Source organism: Mus caroli, unplaced genomic scaffold (genome assembly GCF_978045245.1).
Source record: "Mus caroli unplaced genomic scaffold, Mus_caroli_1 scaffold_17, whole genome shotgun sequence".
Lineage (NCBI taxonomy): Eukaryota > Metazoa > Chordata > Mammalia > Rodentia > Muridae > Mus > Mus caroli.
This window is the reverse complement of record NW_028227272.1, coordinates 30630029-30648254: the sequence shown is the minus strand read 5'-3', so window position 1 is coordinate 30648254 and position 18226 is coordinate 30630029. Positions and strand designations below refer to the sequence as shown.

Sequence of the window (18226 nt, the reverse complement as noted above, 5' to 3'; positions counted from 1 at the left end):
TCATGGAAGCCAGGGGCCATGGAGTGAGAGGGAAGGGCCTCACTGAGGGGGGGGGGGGTGTTGGGGGGGGTGTCAGGGTTCCTTGGTGGAGGCTCCAGAATGCTACCTATTTACATTAGTTTTATGAACTTTCCTGTCGTGTTAACTGTACCTCAATAATGTATTTAAGCTTCTAGTGTTCTGCCATTTAAAAAGGAAATAAGCAAATATAATCATATATGAAGACACGTTTAGGGGATGGGAGAAGCTCCCGATGTTAAAAGACACATGACAACCCGGGAGAAATATCTGTAACCCAGATCACAAAGAGTTAATCTTCCTAGCAAAGAGCTTCTAGAAACTGAAAATAATCTTAGTGATAGAAACAAATTACAAACAGCCACAAAACAGGAAGAGACAGTCAGTTTTATTCACAATGAAGCGAACACGAATACTGGTGTCCTGAAAGGCCATTTCTCCCTGTACACTAGCAAAACCGTTCACATAACAATGAGCCACAGATATGTTCCTTGCTAACACTGTCCTTGTCACTCAAGGCGCTGTGCAAATGAGGTTTATGCACAGTTTCTAAATATTTACATGTACTGACCAAGCTAATAACATAAACCTGAGCAAATATGTCTATCCTCCTATCTTGGCAAACATATCAACATGATAATGAGGAAGGCCAGGTGTATGCTTAGAACCCTTTAGTCCTTGGCCGGTCGTTTGTTGGTTTGTTTAATTATTTATAAACATGGTTTCTCTGTGTAGCCCTGGCTGTCCTAGAACTTGCTCTGCAGACCAGCCTGGCCTCAAAATCACAGAGATCTGCCTGCCTCTGCCTCTGAGTGTTGAGATTAAAGGTGTGCACTACCACCTCCTGGCCAGCCTTCCTCATCAACAGATGCCCATGAACATCCCTTTGTGGACCATAATGGGGGAGGGGCACTCACACTCACCTGTGACTCTCACCCATACCTGACTCTATCTAGATGGTGAGGCCTTTGCAGACTGTGGAGGTAGGCTGGGACCACCTGGCTAAGAAATTCTGTAGGACAAGTTCCTGGACACAGTGTAAAGGCATAGGTGCCTGTAGGAATGTTCCTATAGCCCCATCAACATTTTGCATCCAACAGGATGCAAATCCTATCTCATTGGCTAATCATAATTGTCAATTTGGTTGGGTTGAGAGACACCTAGGAGATCAGTACAGTTTACTCTTGAATGTTTGTGAGGGAGTTTAACAGAGATGATCTGATCAAGTAGACTCTGGTCTAATCGCTAATATCATCCACTTGACATGCTCAATTTTCTTTTTTGTCTGAGAGAAAGAGAGAGAGAGAGAGAGAGAGAGAGAGAGAGAGAGAGAGAGAGAGAGAGAGAGAGGTGTGCCTGTGGTGTGTGTATATATGTATATGTGTGTTTGTGTGTATGAGTGTGTATGGTGTGTGTATATGTATGAATGTGTGAATGTGTATGTGTGTGTGGTGTATGTATGTCTGGTATGTATCTGTGGTGTGTGAGTGTATATGTGTGTATAAGTGTGTGTATGAGTGTATATATGTGAGTATGTGTGTGAATGTGTGTGTATATGTGAGTTTATGTGTATGACTGTGCATGTATGAGTGTATGTGTCGTATTTGTGTATGAGTGTGTGAGTATGTATGTGGTATGAGTATGTGTATGTGTGTGTATGTGTGTATTTATGTGAGTGTGCATCACCTACTACAACACTGTTTATTGGAAGACACTCATGTATGTATCAGTCAATAGAGAACTGATTAAATAAACTATGTCACATAAACATAACAGAAAAAGAATGAGAAAATCCTCTTTAAAGTAATATAGAAGACAGATTTCTAAACCACATATGAAAATTTAAAAATGCAAGGTATAAGCAATATATTGAGAGAATTGTCTGTTGAATGAACATATGGAAGGGAAAGATTCAATTTGAAAAACAATTGGGGAGCCTGAGGTGATGGCTCAGTCAGTAAAGTCCCCGCACATAATCATGGTGAACCTGAATTCAGATCACCAGAACCCAAGCAATCTGCGCATGGAGATTTGCATCTGAAACCCAACATGGGCTGCTGTAGTGTAGGTGGGACCCCTGCAGTTCATTGGCCAACTAACCTAGCTGTATCAGCGAGTGACCTGGCTTCAAGAAAATAAGGTGGTGTGGCCAGAGAGATGGCTCTGTGGTTAGCACTCCATCCTCTTCTGGAGAACCTGGGTTTGGTTCCTGGCACCCACACAGCAGCTCACAAGCATCTGGAACTCTAGCTCTAGGTGACCTGCTGCTCTCTGGTGGCCTTCACGGACACGGCATGCAAGTAGTGCACAGACATACATACAGACACCACACACACACACACACACACACACATGCACACACTTACTTTTGAAAATAACATACAGATTGGGAAAAACATATAAGGATGCATACACCCATACCCACACCTACACATACAAGGATACATACCCAAAGAGCATGTATGTAATATACTACACACACACACACACACACACACACACATATACACTGGCAAGGCTATATATTCAGTTCCCAACACTGCAAAAGAAACAAAGAAAGCCACACTCTCGTGCTTGTGTGCACACACGCATACAAAACCAACAATAATCATAAAGACTTAGGAAAAACAGTGCCTTAAAGAACAAAATTAAGGTTAGGACAGGTAGGAAGGTTCAACATAGGAGTAGAAATTCCCAGTGGATACCGTTTATGTAAGTTTTAGTTTTGAAATCTGTGATCATTGTATCTCATAAAAAATAAACAATGGGCTAGAGTGATAGCCCTACCATTAAGATGGATGGCTGTTGTCCTGGAGGACACAGGTTCAATTCCCAGCACCCTCTTGGTAGCTCATGACCCCCTTTAGCAATGTATTTGGGGACTCAGATGCCCTCTTCTGGCCTTCAAGTAGTGCATAGACATATGCATACATACAAAACATCCAGACACATAAAATTAATGATAATAATAATAATAATAATAATTTTAAGTGAGGTAGAATAAAGTTATATGGTATATCAACATCCCAATCTCGAAGTATCAACCACTTCTCCTCCCGGCCCATGTCAACTGGAGAGAAGAAACAGAAGGAGCTGGTTGTGGTCAGGTGTGCCTATGTGCTTAGCACACAAATGATGGAGGCAGGAGGATTGCAAATTTCAGGCCAGCTTCTTTCTTTCAAGAAACAAACGAGGGGTTGCTGAGGCGTCTCAGTGGGTAAAGCCACTCGATGCTAAGCCTGATGTCTTGAGTTTGATCCCGAGGATCGGCACAGTGGCTCCTGCAAGTGCTCTGAATATGTTCTGTAGAGCATGGTACAGTGCGGAGGCAGGGGCTATCTCAGCATATCATGCTGAGGCATCTCCCCTCCCCTGCCCCAGGTACCAGTCATACAATGTGTCTAATATAAAACAGAGCTTATCTGGGGCATGAGAAGGGGGGTTGAGAAGGGAGTAGAGGCAGAGAAAGAAAAGGGAGAGAAGGGAGAAGGGGAAGGAGAGAGGGAGAAAGAGGTCAGAGAGAGAGGGAAGAGAGGCCAAACAGTCCCTTTTATAGCAAGCCTGGCCTACCTGGCTACTGTTGCTAGATAACTGTTGGGCAGAGTCTAGAAAGAATGCTAACATGCTACCAGGTCTTCTTGACCATATATCTACATGTTCTCTCTCTCTCTCTCTCTCTCTCTCTCTCTCTCTCTCTCTCTCTCTCTCTCTCTCTCTCTCTCCTCCCTCCCTCTCCCCCTGACCTCCCCCCTCCCACTCCTTCCCTCTCTCTCATGCTCTCCCCATCTCACCTCACACAAACATATAACTACACAAACCAATAAAACCAGAAACATTTGAACACACAACCAGAGAATTCTCGAAAATTTTGGCAGCTCTGGGCTATCTAGTGAGACCCTGTTTGAAAAATCCAAAGGTGGGTGGAGAGGAAGGAGTTATGGTGATTTACACCCCCCTTGGGATGAGGCTGGAGTTAGAAGGGACTAAAAATACAAAAACAAAGTGTAGCTTACAAGCTACAATACAGAGACATGGGATTCCCTGTGAGTATGTCTACTGTTCTTTAGGAAAGTCTCTTTTGACCATCCCAGCCGTCAGTCAACCCTGCTATTCAGTATCAGTTACAGTTTGGCACATGATACCTCATAGAGGGCCCATAGCCCATAGGGTGGGGCTTCTTCAAACAGCCACTGCCGCTGCCACCACCACCATTACCACATCAACATCACCACATCAACATTACCACCATCACCTCCATCATTATCACCACCACCACCATCAACATCATCATATCAACATCACCACCACCACCATCACCATCACCATCACCACCATCACCATCACCACCACCACCTCCACCACCATCACCACCACCACCATCACCACCACCACCATCACCACCACCACCTCCACCACCACCATCGCTATCAGCACCACAACTACCACCCATGGCTCAGTGAACCCATGGGAAAGGCAGAGCTGCAAGGCTCTATTCTTTTCCTAAACAAGAGACTGTTTCTTTTATGCTAAACTTGGAGGGTCCTGGATTTGTTTTTATTGAAGGAAGGGCCCTGCTTCACGTCTGCTCAGCTCTGGGAAGCAGGTGCCTGTGATACACGAGACACTCTGTCTAAGCAGCTAGCCTAACACACCCAGGGACAGGACTGAAAGGCACAACTTCCGCACCCCACTCTGTCTCTCCCCAGAGACCAGAGACACCAGCCAGAAGCTTATGCTTCGGAGAGACAGAGAGATGCAGACGGAAAAACAGAGAGAAGAGAGATAGCCAACAAAATGAGCCACTCACCCCGTTCGCCAGAAAGGCGAGTGCAGGGATGACTTTGTCCTGGGCGATGCACTGCAGGATCCGGGGTGCGCCGTAGAGTCCCCCCATACAGGAAGCCAGGGATGAGATGTACAGGCCCAACAGGAAGAGGAAACCAACCAGAGACACCTATGAGAGGCAGATGTCCTATCGTTACCACGGGCTGATCCTGAATGTCCTGCAGTGGCCCCTGTGTCTGAGTTACACAGGACAAATTAAAGAGCCACTGCTCAGTGAAGTTAGGCTTCTCAGTGGCAGGGGATCGGTTTCTCAGGGACTGAATGCTGACAGCCTCCTCGAAGCTCTTTCTAATGCTGTACAAAAAAGCACCTTTAGTAGGTCAATCTTCGAATAGGGAAACTTACCTGATCTAAGGGTGTAGTGACTGGTTTTGTGTGTCAACTTGACACAGGTTATCACAGAGAAAGGAGCCTCCCTTGAGGAAATGCCTCCAAGAGATCCAGCTGTAAGGCATTTTCTTAATTAGTGATTGAGGGTGGGAGGCCCACTATGGTTGGTACCATCCCTGGGTTGGTAGTCTTGGGTTCTATAAGAGAGCAAGCCAAGCAAGCCAGGGGAAGCAAGCCAGAAAGAAACATCCCTCCATGGCCTCTGCATCAGCTCCTGATTCCTGACCTGCTTGAGTTCCAGTCCTGACTTCCTTTGGTGATGAACAGCAATGTGAAAGTGTAAGCTGAATAAACCCTTTCCTCCCCAACCGGCTTCTTGGTCATGATGTTTGTGCAGGAATAGAAACCCTGACTAAGACTAAAGGGTCTAGAGGTTATCTTGAAAGACCCATCCTCAACCATAAGTACTTCCTGGTTTGCTAGGCATGTCTCCAGACTAAGTGATGCAAAGTCTCTGAGAATCCTTCAAGAGAGTAACCCCCTAAAATCTCAGATAACAATCTCTGACAAAAGGCTACTTTAAAGCTGAGGTCACAGCAGGTTCATGCCAGATCCAAGGGCTCTGCTAAAACCCTACTATACCCCTGTGTTAGGGCTTGCCCTCCCCGCTCCCCAGGGCAGTGCCTACTGAACAATAAGGGGACTGTCAAGGGCGGGGCCTATGGGAATTCTTTAGGCCATGGGTGTGTGCTCTTGAAAGGGATGGAAGGACCTCAAGCCCTTCTTTCTCTTTTGCCTTTGAGAAGAACATTTTTGTGGTACCACACATTTGTGGCCATTCCCACCCGGCATTCCTACAAGAGGCACAAAACAACAGGTCATAGAATGAACCCCCTAAACCCAAAGCAAAGTGAGACCTTTATTACAGTTTATTTAGTGTGGAGGTGTGGGATGAGAGGGATTCCGTGACAGACATGTATCAAACAGAGAATCTGTACAAACTGATCTCTCCTACCACGTGGGGCCCAGGGACTGTAAGTGTCTCATTTCCTGTTGAGCCATCTTACGGGCCAAAAACGCTTCTCTTTATAAATTAATTATGTCAGGCATTGTGTGATAGTGATTGGAATCTGACTAGTAGAGTTATACAATGACCGACACTTCAAAAAAAAAAGTTTTACAAACACTTTCTAATTAACTACTTATTTGGAAGGAGTGTTCTGTGCCCCTATACACCCATGCAGGTTGGAAGATAACCTGGAACAGCAGCAGTCCTCGCCTTACACTTTGCCGCAGGGTCTCTTTTGCTTGCCTCTGCACTGTGCGCCTATTCTAGGTCAGATGACTTTAAAACTTCTAGAGAATCCTCTTTCCTCTACCGCTCATCTTGCTATACTTATAGCAATCTTGGAATGCCTGATGTGTGACCGTGCACTGAGCTTCTCATGGATCCCAGGACTGCACAGCCTGAGCTGAGCCACCGAGCTTCCCAGGGCCTAACCATTGTTGGGTTGGTTGGTTGGTTTTGTCTTCTGAGACAGAGTGTTGCTATACGTGCAAGTTGTTCTTAATTCACAATACTCCTAGCTCTACCTCCTAGATTCTGGGATTACCAGCATGCTGTATATACCAGTCAAACCATGACTTGAGCCTTCCTACTCCCCTGGTACACCTACCCTCAGAGTCCCCATTCCCCAGCCTACTCCCCTCAGCCCACTATTTCAGGCTAGCTCATATTTTATATGGACTATACACTAGTTCTCCAATTGAGCAGCCTTGGATTCATTGCAGTGTCTCTCAAACTCCTGGCTTCTGGGCATTATTCTTGGCATTTCAGATTTAGGAGGCATTGAGAGGAACCTAAGAATATGGATTTCCAGAAGGTTCTAAGGTAATGTTGATGTCAGCGGCTAGAAACCAGCCTTTGAGAACTGTTGGCTGGCTATGATTCCAGTCAGCCTCTTGTACTCCCTGTGAAAATGCCCCAGGCCCTTACCAGAGTGACAAACTCAACCCTAGTCCTAAAACCCCAGCGACAGCAACTCCTATTGGTTGATAAGCAGGCTCTGCAAGTCCATGAGTCCCTGAGTTCCACTCTACACAACACTTGCTGTTGCCCTGCTAATTAGGGATTAAGGTCAAAGTCTACCATTGTCCAGATAGCCTTCTGGGCTTGGTGCAAAATGAAGGACTCCCTTTACTAGCAAGACTTCCCCTTCTCTGATCTTAACCCCACATGCCTCTGCCTGCAGGATGTCACATAGCCTTAGTTAGATTATAGGTTCTGATTCCTTTCTCCTGGTAAGAACCCATTCAGCTAGCACCTGAGATTCCTGCAATGCCTCCCCACACTAATGAGGCATCTGGGACCTTAAGTCTTCAGCCAATGATCTTTGCCCATCCTGGATATTCTAACTCTCATCCCCAAAACTAAATAATCCTTGAATCACGTCAAGTAAAGTTGATCTGCCTCCCTGCTGCTGGTCCTGGTGTTACCATACTTACAGGACTTCCAACACCCCTCCCCCAACCCCACCCCCAGTTGTAGTCTCTGCTCCATTTGTCAATAATCTCCAATCCCTGTGGGGGCAGGGAGGGTCACACTTGCTGTTGGGACCCTCTTTCCACACTCCCTAATCTGCTCGTTGCTCATCACTGAACATCAAGAATCACAAGGCACAAGGCAGCAGACTGATGGCTCGGCAGTTAAGAATGCTTATGCTCCTGCCGAGGACCTGACTCTGACCTCACAAGCATCCCCGTGCACACGGTGCACATAAGCTCATATGGGTACATGCACATACACATGAATTTAAAAATTCTTAAATGCAAAAGACTCAGTACAAATCCCATCTCCTCTATGAGTCATCTCACTTCTCATACCAGTGGTTGCTCCTCGGCGTCATGAGGCACAGAGCAGACCTACCACAGTCTCTTCTAGAGCTGCAAAGAGGCATCAAGGAAGGTTCTGGTCCTTTGGGCTTTTGGATGTTAAATGGGGGAGGGAGTGTCTCACAACCCGCAAGATGGGAGGTGAGGTGGTCAAAGGCTAGACAAAGGAGACGTGGTCCACTACAGTGCCTGCTTGCCCTATGGGCATTATCTCATTCCAGGTGGATCTCATCTGCCTCTTGCTTTGCTGTCATGGGTTTCTTGGGTGTGTCCTGCTCTTCCCTTCCCACTTTATTATAAGGAATCATTTGTTATCAATGTTTCCTGTCACTCTGGGTTATTCTCTCCCCTGCAGGATGTTAATCAGGCTCATGGCTTATCTCACCATCACACCCTTGCACTCCCTGGAGTCCAGTGGAATCATGTCTCAGCTGCCATCTACAGTGGAGGCTGACCAACCAGATGCATTAGTGAAGCCTGAGCACTTTACATGATCTGAGCCCTGGGTGTTCTACACAACTGTTAGAGGAACCACCTCTGTGGTTGTTTCTCTGTGCATTCTGAGAGGAGCCATCTGTAATCTTTGTGTGTGTGTGTGTGTGTGTCTTCTCTACATCCTATGCTGGCAACTTAGAAAAAAGAAAAGAACAGATGAAATTTTATCAAAAGCATTTTGACATTTTAACTCAGTGACTCTTTTCTCAGCCTTAGGAATCACCCCACAGATCCCGCCTCAATAAGTTCTCAGTGGAACACTGGCCCTGATCTTTAAAAAGTCTTCCAGATGATTCAAATGGGCAGTCAGTGTGAAGCCTAGGAGGTTAGGAAAGCATCCTTTAGTGTCTGCAGAGGATGGGTTCTGGATCACCACAGGTGTGTGAATCTGGATGCTCAGATGCCTGGTATAAAATGACCTACTATCTAGATAAGATCTACCTACATCCTCTTACCTCTAGATTGCTATGCATAATATCTAATTCAAATGGTTGAATTTGTTAGGGATTAATAGAGATAAGCTAGGTTTATAAAAATGAAATTTAGGGTGAAGAATTGAGACAGGGTCTTACTATTGTAGCCCTGGTTGTCCTGGATACTCTGTAGAGCAGGCTGGTCTCAAACTCAAAAGAGATCAGCCTGCCTCTGCCTCCCTAGTACTGAGATTAAAGGCGTGCTCCACCACACCCAGCTAGAGTGCATTTTTTTTCTGATTTTTTTTAAACTAGGGGTTGAATGTGTAGAATGCATGCATGCAAGCATGCACTTGTGTGCATGTGTGTGTGTATGCACACACACATATACACACACACACATATACCTTCCTCTCTGTCTCTCTGTCTCCCCCATCCCCTGTTTGTGTGTGTAACTTTTTCTTTTCACTTAAAGCATGATCATCCATGGGAATACATCCCCCCCAGTGCTGGCTGAACCCCAAGAACTTGATCAGTGTCTGGCTCCATCGCCTCCATGACACTGGTGACTTCATCTTGGGCTTCCTTCCACACATACACCCTGGGACTCCTCCAGAACCCGTGGGCTGGGGGCAGAGCCAGGATTGCCCAAGCATAATAGCTAGTTTACATTTGGTGGAGAAACTGTGTTTAGAATGGTCTACTCACTTAATACTCTTCATATAAAACTATTATTCAGTCTATTTTTATAACTTAACTGAAATGTTGTCCATTTCCTCTTTCCCAGCTGAATCCTAGCTCTTCCTCTATAGCTCTTCCACCTATGCATGTAGGCAGCATTTACTAAGGTTACCATCTGTCCTGGAACAGTGTGGGCTTGGCAGGCAACATAGATGCAGGAGTAGACCATGCACCTTCGTTCCCAGCTCCCACAGAATCAGGTCATTTTCACATTAATGTTTTAAAGAAAACTTAAACATATTGGTGTTCAAGTTGGAACTTAACATGAAAATGAGAATTTATTTTGTACAAATGTGTGTTGGTGATTCTTAAAAAATTAAAGACAACATCCATACCATCCCAAAAAGCTATCTTTCTAAAATGTTATATGGATGTAAACAACTGTAGCTATTTTACTCATGGAAGTAATTAATTACACATATTATACATGGCTCTCTGCCCTTGGTCCTACTTAGGCTGTGCACTGTGCTCAGCCACAGAAGAACCCCCCTACCTCAGTATGTTCCCTTCTCTTGGAAGGCTAGCTTTGGCATCATTTAGAAGGGACTCGTTTGACCTCATCTAGCTCCTGTGACCCTGGATGCTACTGTGGGGGACATCCTGGTGCCCCTACAAGTTCGGATAAACTAAGAAGGCAATACCTGCACACACACACACATAGCTTCCTCCCACCTCCCACTCCCAGAAATGTATTTTCCAGTGTTCGCATTACTCTGCTGATTGACCTCTGCCCCCAGCCAAATTCTGCCTTCACTTGGCAGCTGGTGCCCACAAAGGAGTAAAGCGCACTTCGTCTCTGAGGGGCAGAGCTGCCAGGGCCTGAGCAGAGGATGGCTCAGCCGGTGGCAGGTGCTGTGGTGGGCACTGAACAGATACCCACAGCCACTCACCAGCCATGAGCTCTGCCCATCCCAGGGATGGCACACAATGGAATGCAGCAGTGTCATGGGCTTTCATAGTCCCTGCCCCTTGGGTTCTTGGAGTCACAAGCAGCCTGAAGGATTAGGGCTGGCTCTGGCTAGATTTCTACCTGTAACAGAGATGCTTTGGGGTCTTCTCGCTACTTCATTTGCTCTTATCCTGTGAACTGGAATTTCTTAGGATTTTGGTGCTCCTGGCCTGTTATAAACACCCACTTCCTGGAGTGTGTGCGGTTTACTTTGGAAGATTTTTTTTTTCCCTGCTAATACTGTTCTTTAGTATTCTCTACCATAGAGAATAGTGGGATTGAGAACTTTCTTACCAAATTAAACATGGAGGGATGAAAGGTGTGTCAAAGTGTCTCTAAAATAGATGTCTCCTTGTATAAGGACGTCCCCATGACGAGTGTGAAAGGGTTGAATTCTAATAACCCCCTGCCATGGGTTATTCTGTGATTTCACAACCACCACATGGAGTAATGCATTTGAAGGAAGAGTGAGGGGAAAGTTCTCCCATTGTGGGAGAAGCGGGTTGGAAAGGCAGAGAATTAGAAATAGATCAGAGGAAGCTACAGGGAACCCAGACAGAAGCAGATCAGCTGTCAGGGCACACATGGGAAAGGACTGAGAAACCCAGGAGCCATCCAAGGGGACTGTTCACTGGCAGGCACTGGCAGGGCCATGCAAAGGAGCAGCACAGAGACCGTGTTTAAAGCCAGCTGCTCTGTGTGTCTGACGGTGACTGTGGGGAACACAGACAGATGTAGCCAGCTTAGAACCCAGACCTGAGCTGAGTGGTTTAATAAAACTATGTGAGAGTGATGGGCTATCCATAAAGACACCTCGAGAAGCTGACATCCCTGGGTTCTGGTGCAAGCTCACATGGCCTAACTGAATATAGTGCCTACCACTGCAGCTGCTTCAGACCCAGAGGGAGACATGGGGGGAGAGAGAGAGGAGTCTGGGAAAGGATCATGGGTGATCCTTTGAGGGAAGAGAATGATGGAGCGTTCTGCTGCTGGAGTTTTCCTCGCTGGTCCATCCCTGGGTACCCTGCATCTGCTGAGAACCAGAACAGTCTTCTTGCTTTTCTCAGTGGGCCTTCATTGCCTGTTCCGGGAAAAGGTCTCTGTGTACCCTCTAAAGTCTATGCTCCATTTCTCACCCTAGCATGTGCATCAGAGCCAAGCCTGGGTAGTGGATGCTGCCGACTGGCCTTCCTAACTGTCTCACTGTTCTGGACCAGTGGTGCTCCCAAGAAGGTCCTCCCTGTCAGCAGGTTTATTACTGATTGAGGACCTTCCACCCACAGAGGCTGTGGAGGCTGCAGCAGGCACCTCTGAGATGGTTCTGACCTATGCTAGAGTCAGATTCCTTGGTGGCAAGGCCTCCCCCATGTGCATCCTGAGCTTTCCCTCCAGAGCAGAGGATGGGAAGATGAGCCACACCCAGCGGGGAATCTGCCTCCCTCTATCCAGACCAGAGTCTAGTGAAGAGAGCACTGGGGAGGGAGCTAGCTGCAAGAGAGGAAGCATTCTCAGAGGCAGGCAGAACTACACACACACACAAACACACACACACGCACACACGCACACACACACACACCCTCAGCTGCAGACAAGCAGGTGTCCCTGGAGGAGCCGCTCCTTCTCCATTCAGTGGCTTCCTGAGGTTTTCAGTTTCTTATATGCAGCCACACTTGCCACACCACTGAGAAGGGATCTGTGGAGGTCAGATTTCAGATGGAACTCTGTGTGTGTGTGTGTGTGTGTGTGTGTGTGTGCTTTCATGTTCATGCATGTATGTGTGTCTGTGCATGTGTATGTGTGTGTATGAAAGTGGGTGTGAGGATGTGTGTGTGTGTATGTGTGTGTGTGCGCACGCGCGCGCACGCACACACGCATGCATGCAAGTGCACACACACTTGCACATAGGCGGGGAGAGAGAAAGAGAGAGAGAAGAGAGGGGAAAACTTCCTTGAAAGCAAACCTTGCAACCCAGTGTCCAAGGTTTGGGGCCCTTCCCATCCTGCCTTTGGTCTATGGTCATGACCTCTGGAAACAAGGGTCACCTGTACTGGAGTCTACTCACTATAAAGAGAGACCTGAGTGGATGTGGAGAGCAGCCTCAAGCGCATCTTTAGAAAGTAGTTCCCTCTCTGTCAGGATTTTCCCATCTCTGGCCTCCTGTGCTCAGCTCTACTCCAGAGAGCAGTGCAGGAATCCACAATGCTGGCCTAAACTGGCTACCATTCTCTAAAAATTATGGGAGTTTCAGAGTCTGCTTTTATTCTGTGAACTTGGGGCACCATAGGAGTTTTAGGAGATTTTTTTTTCCAGAAAATCTAATTCTTTTGAGGCTAAGAGCCAAATATGTGTCCTTGGTGTCACGTGACCTTCATTCTGTAAAGAAGCAATGAAACTCAAGGAATTCATTAATCTGACCCGGTTTGTAGTCCAGAAACAAAGATGTTGTAGCCAAACCAACCAGGAGTTACTGAGATTCTCAGGAGAGCCTTCCTCCTGTCTTTCTCCATGCCAGCCCTGTCCTGGGAGAACATGTGTGCTGAGATAACACATTCCCATTTTCTCCCTCCAGCTTGTGGGCTGGGAGATGTAACCTAGGTCCTCAGGCTTCGCAGAAAGACCTTAGTCCGTTGAGCCCTCTTCCTGGCCCTCTTCCTAGTTTTTTGAGACAGTGTCTCTCACTGAGACCTGGGCTCACTGAGTAGGCTGGTTGACCAGAAAGCCCCAGAGAACCACTCCCAGCATCTTACATGAATCTTGTGGGGGACCACCAGGGTCTTCATTCTTGTATAGCAAGCATTTTAACATCTGATTATCTACCCTGTCATTTGTCTTGATTTTTGACATGGAAAGATGACCCTGTTATCTAGTCTCCTGAATTCATGTCCCTCTTTGGATGCTGGAATCCAAACGCCATTATAAGGATCCACAGAGAGATGTTGCACATTCTCCATATGCCTGCACCCAAAACCTCCAATTTGGTCCTGGGCTGAAGGCAATATAGGTTCCCAGACAGAGCTACAAGAGGCCGCCATTGGGTGTTGGGTATTCATGGAACAAGTACGCTCTTTGGGCAGCACAGGATGCACTCACCTTTTCAGCTATCAGGAAGTCAGAGCGGAGGGCCTCTCGGGTACAGACGGCACCAAGCAGGAAGGTGAAGATGATATAGAGAAACCACCTACAAAATCCAAGAGAAAGAGCTGCCACATTGCCCAGCCCCAATCCCACCAAGCCTCAGTTTTCTATGGGAATCTGAGTCATGAAAGAAGGCCAGCCATGGAGCCATGGAGAAGCCTGGGAAGGTACATTTTGTACTCTTTCTACTCTATAGTGTATTTCTTGGCCAAAAGAAACCAAGGTAGCAGTGGTTTTAATCTTATATTAAGGAAGGGTATTGGAGTGGGGAAATGGGAAGCCCAGCTTCCAGGACTTGGCCAGGGTTGACCTGCTGTCCCGCAGTTCATCCATCTTCCTCCAGTAGAAGAATTACCTAGTCATGTGTTGGACCTCTCCAGTCTCTAGACCACAGGCAACAGTATACTTAAGTGCTTTTGTTAACCTGGCACAAGCTAGGGTCACCTGAGAAGAAGGAACCTCAACTGAGAAAATGTCTCTGTAAGATTGGCCTGTGACCCGTAGGTGAGTATAGCCGGCATTTTCTTGATTAAGGATTGATAGCGGAGGGTACAGCCCACTGTGGGTGGTACCATCCCTAGGCAGATGGTCCTGGGTTCTGTAAGAAAGCAAGCTGAGCAAGCCAGTAAGCAGCATTCCTTCATCTATCATCTCTGCTTTCACTCCTGTCTCCAGTCTGACTTTCCGCAATGATGAACCATATACTGAGATTAACTGTTTCCTCCCCAAGGTCCAGCAACAGAAAGCAAATGAAGACACAGAGGGGAGAATTAACAGGTGAAGCTGTAGAGTGGCTCCACCATCAAGCTGTTCTGTGTGGGTGACTAAGTCACATAACCCTGAGGTCTGCCCATTCCCGGCTGGGCCATGACACACAAGGCTCCTCTGACTTCCGGCTCTGTGTAAAGCAGGACAGGTGCTCATGTGGAACCTCCTCTCCCCCCCCCCCCCTCACACTCAGCTCTTCCTGATCGCTTTATGCTCTTCACAATGTCCTTGCCTCTTTTATACACATGGCCTGGCGCCCTGTGCCTGGCTGGCAGCAAGGGACTTGTGTCAGTAAGCATTCACAGGTAGATATTTTAACATTTTCAAGTGCTGTCATTAAAATAGCACAGGCACTGCCAGCTCCTCATGGCAGGGTTCTTTCTGCCTATGACCTCACCGCATTTCCGCACCTACTCAGTGAAAGCAGAGAGGTGCCCTCCTGCCCACTGCACAGGGGAAATAAAGGAAGACTCTAGAAGGTAAAAAAAAAAAAAACAAAAACAAAAAACAAAAAACAGACTCAAGGCCTTGTTAGTCAGGTGACAGCAGTGTGATGGGAACTAAAACCTCAGAAACCAGCAACCGAGGGAGGGGGAACCCCATCTCTGAGCTTCTGCTACTTGTCTAACATGTAGCATCTCCCTCCATTCATTAGGTGCACATATGACATGTAGACACCCCCACATTCACTCTCTTTCTCTCCCCCCTCCCTCCCTCTCCCTCTCCTTTCATAGAAGCTCAGAAGGCTGACAAATGGAATGCCGATGCTAGTCTATGAGATTACAACATGCTTCATCCCCATGTTCCCACCATGACCCTGGGAACTCTGAATTTTAAAAAAATCCCCAAGTTCAAAAGAAGGTGGAGAAGAGGCAGGGTGGTTGGGGGTGGGGCAAGGAAGGATTATTTTGCATTCATGATCCCCCTCCTTCCGCAGCATTCTCAGGCAGGACTGTGAAAGGGCAGCATCAGAACCCACCAGACGTGAATTTTCCAGCCCACCGAGTGTAAAAAGGAGGATTGGAATACGAAATAGGTTGGTCGCAGCCAGGGCACTCTCAGAACAAAAGGGGCAGCCCCCTCTTCTGCCTGGGTTTTCTCTTCCATTCTCTAGCTCAGACCAATCTAAGAGGGGAACTTACGAGACGCCAACAGCTGCTAGGGAGCCTAAGGGGACACTGTCAGCAGGGTCCCTCAGGTCTCCTCCCATGTTGAAGCCGGCCATGACTCCTGAAAGACACCCAGACAAGAGATGAAGTGAGGCAGAGTACTCTGTCAATCAAAGAGCTCTCCCCAGGGTGGTCCCTCTTCTCCTCCAGGCTCTTTCCTGGAAGCTGCCATTTGCAGGAGTGCAGGCTGGCCGCCTGTCCATCTCCCTAGGCAACTGGGGAGGCATCTACAGGGATGTGAAAGGGACCTTTGTGGATTGTGCGCTGAGAAGGAAACCCCTCCCGGCTACAAAAGCATCTTATCACTCCATGAAAGTGTTAAGGATGAGGGAGGTGTGCTCAGAGCCACACAAAGGTCCTGATGGGGCATGCTGAGCTCTGCCTGCTTGCTTAGCTGGGACAGTGCCCAAGTGGCTCAACGGGAATCAAAAGGCCTGTAGAGTTCTTCAGCAGCTAACTATTTCACAGAGGGTTCAAGCACTTCTGGGGTTAGGTATCATCCAGCAGCCAGGACCAGGTGCCGTGTTCAGAGCTACAAATGACAAAAATCTGAGGTGAACACTCTGGCAAATCTTTTCCATGTTACCTCAAGTCCCAAGAACCCCAGTTGGAAGCATTTGAAAGGCAAAGGCACTTGGATCTCTGTGAGTCTGAAGCCAGCCTAGTCTACACGGCAAGTTCAGGACAGCCAAAGAGTCACAGTGAAAGGAAGCCTGCCTCAAGAAACTACCCATCCCCTACCCTCCCAAAAGATAATGAAAATTAATTCATCCATCCTGGTGAGGGACCAACAGCATTGCTGAGGAGGGAGATGCTTTCTCTCTAGACACACTCAACTGAACAAAGTGTTCTGAAGTACAGTAAGAGCCTAGCCCATAAGTGTGCTCAATCAACTCGGTGTGATGGAAGAACGTGGCCATGAAACTCTGACACAGCAGGGACACATGGTTTCATGTGGAGCATCATAGTGGTTTGAATAAAAATGACCCTCACAGGCCTCCATAGGCCCATAGGGAGTGCCACTATTAAAAGGTATGGCCTTCTTAAAGTAGACACGGCCTCGTTGGAAGAAGTGTGCCACTGTGAGGGTGGGCTTTGAGGTCTCAGAAGTTCAAGCCCAGGCTCAGTGGCTCACAGTTCTTTCTGCTGCCTGTGGATCAAGATAAAGAACTCTCATCTCCTCCAGCACCATGTCTACCTGCATCCTGCCATGCTTTCTGCCATGATGATAATGGACTGAACCTCTGAGCTGTAAAGCAGCCCCAATGAAATGTTTGTCTTTATAAGAGTTGCCTTGGTCATGGTGTCTGTTCACAGCAGTAACTAAGACAGAAGTGTCCCTGAAGGAGATTTTAGTGGACTCAGGGATGACGTGGGTTTGATACCACTACTATTGACTTACATTCAGTCTACAGGGCTGGGTAAGAGCTTCATGTGAATTTTATTTTTGTTTAACCCTTAAAACAACCACATCAGAAAAGTGGAATGACTTTCTCATTTTATAGAAAAGTTCCTAAAGAAGTTGGTTGAAACAGCCTAAAGGCTCACATCCAGTAAACTGCAGAGCCAGGCTTTACCCAGGGGATGCTGAGTCCAGGGGAAGTTTGAAGCCAGAAAGTCACAGGGTTCTACTTCAAAAGAACCCTGAATGCCGGGCCAAGACTTAGATCTGCATACATTTTCGTCCTAGTGATTCTGCCAAGGGTACTGTACTGGACAGTCTATACTGCCAACCTGGCACAACCTGAAGTCACCTGGTAAGAGTCACCTCAACTGAAGAATTGTCTCAATCAGATTGGCCTGAGGACATGTCTGTGAGGAATGATCTTGATTGGTGACTGATGTGAAAGGGCCCAGCCCACTGTGGGCGGCACCATCCATATACCCAGTGGGCCTAGCTTATGACAAAGCTAACAAGCAAGCCAGTAAGCAGCATTCCTCCATGGTCTCTGATTTAGTTTCTCCCTCCAGGTTCCTGTCTTGAGTTCCTTCAGTGATGGACTGGGAAGTATAAGTCAAATGGACTGGATAGTTTTATGTCAGCTTGACATGAGCTCTAGTGATCCAAGAGGAAGGAACCTCAAGTAAGAAAATGCCTCCATAAGATCAAGTTGTAGGCAAGCTCATGGTGCATTTTCCTAATTAGTGATTGATGAGGTAGGGTCCAGCCCATTGTGGGCGGGGGCACTCTATTGAGCAAGCCATAGGGAGCAAGCCAGTAAGCAACACTCCTTCATGGCCTCTGCATCAGCTCCTGCCTCAGCTTCCTGTCCTGTTTGAGTTCCTGTCCTGACTTCCTTTGATGATGAACAGTGATATGCAAGTGTAAGCCAAATAGACCCTTTCCTCCTCAGCTTGCTTTTTGGCCATGGTGTCCATCACAGCAAAGACACCAAATGAACCAACCCTATCCTACTCTGATTTTCTTTTGGTCAAAATGTTTTATCACAGCAACAGAAAAGCAAACTAGA

General features: G+C 47.1%; 1 protein-coding gene across 1 annotated transcript in view; it reads right to left on the bottom strand.

The window, feature by feature from the left end:
• Slc12a8 (solute carrier family 12 member 8) overlaps positions 1-18226 on the bottom strand; it is a 154845-nt gene that overhangs the window by 49551 nt on the left and 87068 nt on the right. Inside the window, exons 6-8 of the mRNA XM_029470724.2 lie at positions 15729-15816; positions 13774-13861; positions 4826-4972 (exon numbers count right to left, since the gene is read on the bottom strand). Coding sequence (XP_029326584.2) covers positions 4826-4972; positions 13774-13861; positions 15729-15816 — 323 coding nt within the window. The remainder of the gene's footprint in view (positions 1-4825; positions 4973-13773; positions 13862-15728; positions 15817-18226) is intronic.